The following is a 12,034-nucleotide window of genomic DNA, read 5'->3' as shown; positions in this document are numbered from 1 at the left end:
CGAACAAAATTATACGACGCATGATTTGGAATTAGGCGCGGTTGTTTTTGCATTAAAGACTTGGAGGCACTACTTATATGGGGTCAAAAGTATTATATATACCGACCACAAAAGTCTTCAACACATATTTAATCAGAAACAACTGAATATGAGGCAGCATAGGTGGATTGAATTGTTGAATGATTATGACTTTGAGATTCGTTACCACCCGGGGAAGGCAAATGTGGTAGCCGATGCCTTGAGCAGGAAGGACAGAGAACCCATTCGAGTAAAATCTATGAATATAATGATTCATAATAACCTTACTACTCAAATAAAGGAGGCGCAACAAGGAGTTTTAAAAGAGGGAAATTTAAAGGATGAAATACCCAAGGGATCGGAGAAGCATCTTAATATTCGGGAAGACGGAACCCGGTATAGGGCTGAAAGGATTTGGGTACCAAAATTTGGAGATATGAGAGAAATGGTACTTAGAGAAGCTCATAAAACCAGATACTCAATACATCCTGGAACGGGAAAGATGTACAAGGATCTCAAGAAACATTTTTGGTGGCCGGGTATGAAAGTCGATGTTGCTAAACATGTAGGAGAATGTTTGACGTGTTCTAAGGTCAAAGCTGAGCATCAGAAACTATCAGGTCTACTTCAACAACCCGAAATCCCGGAATGGAAATGGGAAAACATTACCATGGATTTCATCACTAAATTGCCAAGGACTGCATGTGGTTTTGATACTATTTGGGTAATAGTTGATCGTCTCACCAAATCAGCACACTTCCTGCCAATAAGAGAAGATGACAAGATGGAGAAGTTAGCACGACTGTATTTGAAGGAAGTCGTCTCCAGACATGGAATACCAATCTCTAATATCTCTTATAGGGATGGTAGATTTATTTCAAGATTCTGGCAGACATTACAGCAAGCATTAGGAACTTGTCTAGACATGAGTACTGCCTATCATCCACAAACTGATGGGCAGAGTGAAAGGACGATACAAACGCTTGAAGACATGCTACGAGCATGTGTTATTGATTTCGGAAACAGTTGGGATCGACATCTACCGTTAGCAGAATTTTCCTACAACAACAGCTACCATTCAAGCATTGAGATGGCGCCGTTTGAAGCACTTTATGGTAGAAAGTGCAGGTCTCCGATTTGTTGGAGTGAAGTGGGGGATAGACAGATTACGGGTCCGGAGATTATACAAGAAACTACCGAGAAGATCATCCAAATTCAACAACGGTTGAAAACCGCCCAAAGTCGACAAAAGAGCTACGCTGACATTAAAAGAAAAGATATAGAATTTGAAATTGTAGAGATGGTCATGCTTAAAGTTGCACCTTGGAAAGGCGTTGTTCGATTTGGTAAACGAGGGAAATTAAATCCAAGGTATATTGGACCATTCAAGATTATTGATCGTGTCGGACCAGTAGCTTACCGACTTGAGTTACCTCAACAACTCGCGGCTGTACATAACACTTTCCACGTCTCGAATTTGAAGAAATGTTTTTCTAAAGAAGATCTTACTATTCCGTTAGATGAAATCCAAGTCAACGAAAAACTTCAATTCATCGAAGAACCCGTCGAAATAATGGATCGTGAGGTTAAAAGACTTAATCAAAACAAGATACCAATAGTTAAGGTTCGATGGAATGCTCGTAGAGGACCCGAGTTCACCTGGGAGCGTGAAGATCAAATGAAGAAGAAATACCCGCATCTATTTCTAGAAGATTCGTCAACACCTTCAACTGTTTAAAATTTCGGGACGAATTTTATTTAACGGGTAGGTACTGTAGTGACCCGAACTTTTCCATGTTTATATATATTAATTGAGATTGATATTTACATGATTAAATGTTTCCAACATGTTAAGCAATCAAACTTGTTAAGACTTGATTAATTGAAATATGTTTCATATAGACAATTGACCACCCAAGTTGACCGGTGATTCACGAACGTTAAAACTTGTAAAAACTATATGATGAAATATATATGGATATATATATATATATAGTTAACATGATACTATGATAAGTAAACATATCATTAAGTATATTAACAATGAACTACATATGTAAAAACAAGACTACTAACTTAATGATTTTTAAACGAGACATATATGTAACGATTATCGTTGTAAAGACATTTAATGTATATATATCATATTAAGAGATATTCATACATGATAATATCATGATAATATAATAATTTAAAATCTCATTTGATATTATAAACATTGGGTTAACAACATTTAACAAGATCGTTAACCTAAAGATTTCAAAACAACACTTACATGTAACGACTAACGATGACTTAACAACTCAGTTAAAATGTATATACATGTAGTGTTTTAATATGTATTTATACACTTTTGAAAGACTTCAATACACTTATCAAAATACTTCTACTTAACAAAAATGCTTACAATTACATCCTCGTTCAGTTTTATCAACAATTCTACTCTTATGCACCCGTATTCGTACTCGTACAATACACAGCTTTTAGATGTATGTACTATTGATATATACACTCTAATGATCAGCTCTTAGCATCCCATGTGAGTCACCTAACACATGTGGGAACCATTATTTAGCAACTCGCATGAAATATCTCATAAAATTACAAAAATATGAGTAATCATTCATGACTTATTTACATGAAAACAAAATTACATATCCTTTATATCTAATCCATACACCAACGACTAAAAACACCTACAAACACTTTCATTCTTCAATTTTCTTCATCTAATTGATCTCTCTCAAGTTCTATCTTCAAGTTCTAAGTGTTCTTCATATATTCTACAAGTTCTACTTACATAAAATCAAGAATACTTTCAAGTTTGCTAGCTCACTTCCAATCTTGTAAGGTGATCATCCAACTTCAAGAAATCTTTGTTTCTTACAGTAGGTTATCATTCTAATACAAGGTAATAATCATATTCAAACTTTGGTTCAATTTCTATAACTATAACAATCTTATTTCAAGTGATGATCTTACTTGAACTTGTTTTCGTGTCATGATTCTGCTTCAAGAACTTCGAGCCATCCAAGGATCCGTTGAAGCTAGATCCATTTTTCACTTTTCCATTAGGTTTATCCAAGGAACTTAAGGTAGTAATGATGTTCATAACATCATTCAATTCATACATATAAAGCTATCTTATTCAAAGGTTTAAATAGAACATAGTTTAGTTAATTCTAAACTTGTTCGCAAACAAAAGTTAATCCTTCTAACTTGACTTTTAAAATCAACTAAACACATGTTCTATATCTATATGATATGCTAACTTAATGATTTAAAACCTGGAGACACGAAAAACACCGTAAAACCGGATTTACGCCGTCGTAGTAACACCGCGGGCTGTTTTGGGTTAGTTAATTAAAAACTATGATAAACTTTGATTTAAAAGTTGTTATTCTGAGAAAATGATTTTTATTATGAACATGAAACTATATCCAAAAATTATGGTTAAACTCAAAGTGGAAGTATGTTTTCTAAAATGGTCATCTAGACGTCGTTCTTTCGACTGAAATGACTACCTTTACAAAAACGACTTGTAACTTATTTTTCCGACTATAAACCTATACTTTTTCTGTTTAGATTCATAAAATAGAGTTCAATATGAAACCATAGCAATTTGATTCACTCAAAACGGATTTAAAATGAAGAAGTTATGGGTAAAACAAGATTGGATAATTTTTCTCATTTTAGCTACGTGAAAATTTGTAACAAATCTATTCCAACCATAACTTAATCAACTTGTATTGTATATTATGTAATCTTGAGATACCATAGACACGTATACAATGTTTTGACCTATCATGTCGACACATCTATATATATTTCGGAACAACCATAGACACTCTATATGTGAATGTTGGAGTTAGCTACACAGGGTTGAGGTTGATTCCAAAATATATATAGTTTGAGTTGTGATCAATACTGAGATACGTATACACTGGGTCGTGGATTGATTCAAGATAATATTTATCGATTTATTTCTGTACATCTAACTGTGGACAACTAGTTGTAGGTTACTAACGAGGACAGCTGACTTAATAAACTTAAAACATCAAAATATATTAAAAGTGTTGTAAATATATTTTGAACATACTTTGATATATATGTATATATTGTTATAGGTTCGTGAATCAACCAGTGGCCAAGTCTTACTTCCCGACGAAGTAAAAATCTGTGAAAGTGAGTTATAGTCCCACTTTTAAAAATCTAATATTTTTGGGATGAGAATACATGCAGGTTTTATAATTGATTTACAAAATAGACACAAGTACGTGAAACTACATTCTATGGTTGAATTATCGAAATCGAATATGCCCCTTTTTATTAAGTCTGGTAATCTAAGAATTAGGGAACAGACACCCTAATTGACGCGAATCCTAAAGATAGATCTATTGGGCCTAACAAACCCCATCCAAAGTACCGGATGCTTTAGTACTTCGAAATTTATATCATATCCGAAGGGTGTCCCGGAATGATGGGGATATTCTTATATATGCATCTTGTTAATGTCGGTTACCAGGTGTTCACCATATGAATGATTTTTATCTCTATGTATGGGGTGTGTATTGAAATATGAAATCTTGTGGTCTATTATTATGATTTGATATATATAGGTTAAACCTATAACTCACCAACATTTTTGTTGACGTTTTAAGCATGTTTATTCTCAGGTGATTATTAAGAGCTTCCGCTGTCGCATACTTAAATAAGGACGAGATTTGGAGTCCATGCTTGTATGATATTGTATAAAAACTGCATTCAAGAAACTTATTTTGTTGTAACATATTTGTATTGTAAACCATTATGTAATGGTCGTGTGTAAACAGGATATTTTTAGATTATCATTATTTGATAATCTAAGTAAAGCTTTTTAAACCTTTATTGATGAAATAAAGGTTATGGTTTGTTTTAAAATGAATGCAGTCTTTGAAAAACGTCTCATATAGAGGTCAAAACCTCGCAACGAAATCAATTAATATGGAACGTTTTTAATCAATAAGAACGGGACATTTCACAAATAAAGATATCTATGAAGCAATTCAACTTCTAAAGAAAGAATTTGAAATGAAAGATCTCAGAAAAACCAAGTATTGCCTTGGTTTACAAATTGAGCATATGCCTAATGGTTTACTTGTACATCAAACAACATATACTGAAAAGATTTTGAAACGTTTCAATATGGACAAGGCAAAACCATTAAGTACTCCTATGGTTGTTAGATCACTCAATGTTGAAACTGATCCATTTCGTCCATGTGAAGATCATGAAGATATTCTTGGACCAGAAGTACCATATCTTAGTGCAATTGGAGCTCTTATGTATCTTACAAATTGTACAAGACCTGACATTTCTTTTGCAGTTAATTTGTTGGCAAGGTTCAGCTCTGCTCCTACCAAAAGACACTGGAATGGGATCAAACACATATTTCGATACCTTCGAGGAACTACTGATTTAGGATTATTTTATTCTAACGAATCAAAACAAGATTTGGTTGGTTATGCTGATGCAGGTTATTTATATGATCCACATAAAGCTAAATCTCAAACTGGATATGTATTCCTAAATGGAGGTACTGCAATATCATGGCGTTCTCAAAAACAAACACTTGTTGCTACATCATCAAATCATGCCGAAGTGATTGCATTACATGAAGCTACTCGGGAATGTTTTTGGTTGAGATCAATGACACAAATCATTACTGATTCTTGTGGACTAGAACGCGATAAAAGTTCAACAATTATCTATGAAGATAATGCAGCTTGCATAGCACAGATGAAAGAAGGGTATATCAAAAGTGACCGAACCAAACACATACCTCCTAGATTCTTCTCATACACTCAAAATCTCATTAAGGACAACGAGATTGAAATGAGATATGTTCAATCCAGCAAAACTATGCTGATCTTTTCACGAAAGCACTTCCAACTGCTATTTTCAGAACACACGTTCATAACATTGGCATGAGACATGTTCAAAAGATGTAACAACCGAAGCGATGTCTACTTGAGGGGGAGTCAACTCCATGCTGCACTCTTTTTTCCTTAGCTAAAGTTTTTCCCACTGGGTTTTCTTTAGCAAGGTTTTTAACGAGGCAGTAACTTACAGTTGATCTTCAACAAACAAAATTGCTATCCAAGGGGGAGTGTTATAATATATAAATATATATATATATAAATGGATAGTCAATTATTGATACACAAAACTAATATTATTGTATTACCTAAACTTGTGATATTTTTGCTATAAATAGCCATGAATGCAAGCATTAAACTTGCACCATTTCTCACACTTACAAAGTGTTTCTATCTTTCTCTCCATTATCATCTTTGTTCTTACACTTCATTATTAGTATTCTTAATCAAGAATCAAATCACTAAAGGTAGTTATAAGCCTACTGAATTATAACATCAAGAATCAAACCACTAAAGGTAGTTATAAGCCTACTGAATTATAACAATTTCTTAAATTTCAGTATTAATATGCGTTGTAATCCCTTAATCCAACCATTTGCTTGAAATCCAACAGACCAATCAGAGCGCGACATGTGGCGCGACAATCAATGTGATTGAAATTTTTGTTTTCTAAAAAAAAAATTTATTTTAAACAAAATTTTTATTTGTTGAAAAAAAAAGAATTTTTTTTCTGAATTTTTTTCAAATTTTTTTTTTTAATTTAGCATATTAAATCCAATCACATGTTATTGTAAAACTCAATGACATGTGATTCTGCATGTCAAATTCAATCACATGTGATCGAAAAAAAATTCAAAATTTTTTTCTTTCGAAAAATAATTTTTTTTTTTCAAATTTTTTTTTCTTAATCACATGTGATTGGATTTAACATGTAGAATCACATTTAATTGGGTTTTACAATCACATGTGATTGGCGTGCAGAATCACATGTAATTTATTGCATGTCAAATCCAATCACATGTGATTGAAAAAAAATTCAATCACATGTTATTGTCGCGCCACATGTCGTATCTGATTGGTCTCTTGAATCTTAACTTATAAGTTGGATTCATTTGAATGTTCCTAGCATTAATATTAATATTAATATTACATAATAATAAAATAATAATGTTTGAGCAAGTTAGTTGACATGTAACATCAAATTCTTGGTGAGGTTAATTTGATCAGTTACGAATTTGTTTGTATATGAACATATAATTTACCGTAATAAATAGTAAAAATAACGATTTATGCTAGTTTGAAATCACAAATCAAGATCAACATTTTTTCATATCTGTTGATGTCGACTTAAAACAATAATCACAATAGCGTATTATGGAAAGTATTGACACAACTGCCGATACCATTGTTATCTTTATAACCTCTAAAAAAACTTTGATATCAAATTAAGTAGTTACATATAAATTGATATAAGTGACAACAACAATTCCTTGATGAAGTCTTTTAATTTGTTTTAGTTCTTATGGCTGTCGCAATCTTAGGTTATTAAGATTTTTAAGGTATGCAAAATTAGCATTTGATGAATAAATATTATATTTATAAAACATATCTCCATCATTTTTTTAACAAAACACACACACACCGTTTTTTACGACGGAACTCAAACTCACGAACTCAATATGAGTTTCTTTGATACGGTTAGACTAAAAGTCCTTTAATACATATCTTCGTCATTTGCCTGAATCGTTGCAGCTTGATTTTTATGAGTTTATTACAGAGTTTTTAATACCAAAAAGACCCATGTGAACTCATGTGAGATTAGTGATATTTTGTTCTCACATGACATTTAAAATCTAGAAAAAACATGATATCCACACACAAACGCATCACACAAAAACACATCAAACACAATGAAAGAATAATAAAGAAAACAAGTTCTCTTTATCTATGTAAGCTTTGCAAATTAATGGTATATTTATTAAATACTTTTTAAATTGTGAACCCTTGATTATGCTTTGATAAAAATGATGCATAAATAAAATCCATCATATCAACTAGGCTGTTTTGACTAGGTTAAATAAGAATTCTTAAATCAACATCACCCCATCAAATTAGATTATTGGTGGACGGTTTAACCTTACATCCATAAATAACACATATAGATGTACGATGTAAGATTAGGGGTGTTTTAAAGGAAATTTGTTTGTTAACACAAGAAAAGCATGACATCAAAAACTTAACATCTTAAATTCATGAAAATGGACCCACACCAACCCTACCTCTTTACACTTGTCACATCACCAATGGTTCACCATGGGCTCATATACCCCACATATAAATATACTAACATCATCTAAGATTTTAGCATTCTCTCATTTCCTCATCAATTTTTGAAAACTAATTTCATAACATCAAAAATTGTTCAAGATTAAGGCGATATCTTGAGCTTTTGATGGAAAGCACTGATTCATCGACATGTTCACAGTATCCAAATCTTCCACCTGGATTTAGGTTTCATCCAACAGATGAAGAACTTGTTGTTCACTATCTAAAGAAGAAAGCTTCTTCGATCCCTTTACCCGTTTCCATCATCGCAGAAGTTGATCTTTACAAGTTCGATCCATGGGAGCTACCAAGTAATTATTTTTCATTCTAGTTTGATTGATAAAAGTTCATAACTTTTGTACGAATAATCTTGATTTTTATGTTATGTAACTAGGTAAAGCTACTTTTGGTGATCAAGAATGGTACTTTTTTAGTCCACGAGATAGAAAGTACCCTAATGGAATGAGACCTAACCGTGCGGCCACTTCAGGGTATTGGAAAGCTACGGGTACCGATAAGCCAATTTTGTCATCGACGGGTGATCAAAAGGTTGGAGTTAAGAAAGCACTAGTTTTCTATGGCGGAAAGCCTCCAAAAGGGATCAAAACTAATTGGATCATGCATGAATATCGACTCGTTGACAATGTTTCTTTCAAGTCTCCTATCCTCAATATAGCAAACAAGAAAGGATCTTTAAGGGTAATTAAATCTTAATTGTTTCCTTTAAATAATTACTCATTGGTTTATGATTAATTTAATTTTGTTAAAATATTATATGCTTGTGCATTTAGTTCTAGACTTCTAGCATATAATCGTTCTTATCAGAAAGTATACACTAGTATGATATTTATATATTTTTTGCTTTTGCAGTCTAGATTTGTTTCAATCCCTTATTCTTATTTTGTAGGGTTGGTTTTGTATTTTGGTAAGAATGATGTTGCTTTACAATATCATACCAGAACAATGGTATTTTTCACATATAAATCTTGATATCTTATATGCACAATTTAGACGAAAATAGTCTTATTTTTTTTTTTGGAACATTAGAAGAAAATAGTCTAAATTGCTAAAACAAAAAAATTCACATATATTCTTGTGATTTGCATGTGTTTAGCTGGATGAATGGGTTCTATGTCGTATTTATAAGAAGAACAATGCAAGTAGACCAAGTGAATTCAGAGATACAGACAACGATTACATGGAACACATAATGGCTTCAAAGGCTACAAATTCCGACGGTTCAATTGTAAACAATCAAGAAACTTACTTTGAGATCATGAACAATAATGAACATGGATCAAGAATTCAACAAACCAACTGTATATCTAAATTGGGCTCATCAAGTTGTTCGATGAAATCTGGCGTTTTAAATCATGGAAAACGTTCATTACCGATTAGTACTAATTATTGGAATGTTGATTCCTCCTCAGAGAAAAGGTTTCATTCGGATGATCATGACATGAATGGAGTGATGGATGGAAATGGTTCATTTATCTCTTTATTGAATCCAACTCAACAGGGTATTTTTAATTCTGGATTTCAACCAAATACAGTCTTAGGTTCACTTGCTGATCATTCTACTTTCCCTTATCAACTTTCATCCTTGAATTGGCATAACTAAAGTTTCCTTTATTTAGTTTTATTTCTTTTTGCTAAAGTGATTAAGTAACCATATATGGTATTACTTACTCTTAAATAATGGAGTAAACATTACCATACTAATACTAATACTAATTTATATAAAGGTAAGAACTTATTATTTAGTTGAAGTTGACATGGATGTTATTTATAATTTCAGTTTACTTAAAAGTATATTTCCTTCTAACTAGTATGCTAGTATATGCTTTGAATTTGAATGAATTTGGTATGTATTTTTTCATTTTTAGATAGTTTTTGTTGAAGCGTGAAGTTTCTTGCAATGTTGACTTGATCAAATTAATTAATTTAATCCAACGATAGTATTAGGTGCAAAACAATGCCGCTTATATAATAATAGTCAAGCTTAAAGTTGGTGAATCGAGAACGAAATTATTTTATCATATGTACTAAAGAGAAAACAGTTGAGTTATTGTAGCTATACGGGTCACTTTTTTGTTTTTAAATCTTTTTAAAATCAGAAAGTGCTATATATATATATATATATATATATATATATATATATATATATATATATATATATATATATATATATATATATATATATATATATAAAGATCATTTTTAGTGGTAGGGATGAAACGACAATGTGATGGAGTTTTTTGAGAATTGACTCCGACGTTGCAAAAATGGTGGTAAAAATTCAATCTAAACTCTAAACCGTTCGTGTTAAAAAATTCAATCTAAACCCTAATTTTTAAACACTAATTTCTAAACCCTTAAAAAACCCTAATTTCTTCGAGCGTTTTTTCGCCAAAATAATAGCATTTATCACAAAGTGTCTTTTTTAAATGTTTATATTTTCATGTGATCTTGATGTTTGAAAAAAAAATCAAAAAAAAAAACAAAAACAAAAAAATTACTTCCTCCTACTTCCTCAAAAAAATGTTTCTCTCTTGATTATATATATATATATATATATATATATATATATATATATATATATATATATATATATATATATATATATAATAAATCGCCCTAAATCCTAAACCCTAAATCTTAAACTCTAAATAAACCCTAATTTCTAAACCCTAAACCCTAATTTCTAAACCCAAAACCCTAATTTCTAAACCCTAATAGCTAAACCCTAATTTTTAACCCCCCCTAATTTCTAAAGGGAAAATGGCACCAAAATGCATTGAACTTTCATCAAAATCCTATTGTATGCATTCAACTTTCAAAAGTTCTATCGTATGCATTCAACTTTGTATTTTCACCTATTGTATGCATTTGACTTGTTATAAGAGGTAAACTTCCGGTCACTAGTAAACATAATTACATTATTAGTCCCTGATGTTTATCAAATATATACATACTAGTTATTTATGTTTATTTTTTAGGCTATTGGTCCCTCATTTTTCAACAATTTCATCACATATACATACATTGTACAACAAAAAATAAAGAAGCAATATACAATTAGAAGTGAAAGTTACTTAAGAAACTTAATAACAAACTTTTAGTTGCTAAACTTAATATTATTTGAAAGATTCTTATTCTCATCATCTGCTACTGCTTTTAATTTCGTTAATCGATCAGTTTCACTTCAAATTCGATCCAATTAAGATGCCTTCACGAAGAAGATGTTGGAGTATGATACAAATTCAAAGCGAGCGGAAGCATTTTTAAAACTTTACAAAATCATACTCTTCCACGGATCATTGTACAAAACTTTAGCAAACAAAACAAAATTAACGAAATTAAACAAGAGAAGATTAGAATACAACCTTTGTAGCCTTTTGAAGATCGAATCTGAAAAACCCAAAGAAGAGTTCCTCTAAACGGTAGACACCCAAAGTTCCAACCTTGTTTCAATCTATACCTTCTACTTAACGGATCTTTTCTTTTTCCTTATTTCCACCAAAACCGAACCCAATTATAGATCTCAAGTATTTTGGTTACTTGAAAAAGAGAAAGAGAAATATCATTTTGTATGTGTGTTTTTGTATCTCAAGTTTCTATATCTTTTCAATACCAAGATTTGGTATTAAATAGAATTAAAATTGATACAATAATACATATAATACAAATATAAAGATTTTGAAAGATTTGCAAAATCAAATCTTTATATAAAATAAGATTTACAACTCAAATCAAATCTTATTTATATCAAA

The 12,034-nt window shown here is 31.3% G+C and overlaps 1 protein-coding gene across 1 annotated transcript; it reads left to right on the top strand.

The window, feature by feature from the left end:
- Positions 1–8,336: 8,336 nt before the first annotated feature.
- On the top strand, positions 8,337–10,003 carry LOC139870548 (NAC transcription factor 25-like). The gene is made up of 3 exons (XM_071858333.1): positions 8,337–8,572; positions 8,656–8,960; positions 9,376–10,003. Exons 1-3 carry the CDS (start codon positions 8,389–8,391, stop codon positions 9,880–9,882), a joined length of 996 nt encoding a protein of 331 aa, XP_071714434.1. The 5' UTR covers positions 8,337–8,388; the 3' UTR covers positions 9,883–10,003.
- Positions 10,004–12,034: the final 2,031 nt, after the last annotated feature.

This window comes from Rutidosis leptorrhynchoides, chromosome 1 (assembly GCF_046630445.1).
Source record: "Rutidosis leptorrhynchoides isolate AG116_Rl617_1_P2 chromosome 1, CSIRO_AGI_Rlap_v1, whole genome shotgun sequence".
NCBI lineage: Eukaryota > Viridiplantae > Streptophyta > Magnoliopsida > Asterales > Asteraceae > Rutidosis > Rutidosis leptorrhynchoides.
The sequence above is the reverse complement of the archived record's forward strand: the minus strand, read 5'-3'. Positions and strand labels throughout refer to the sequence as shown.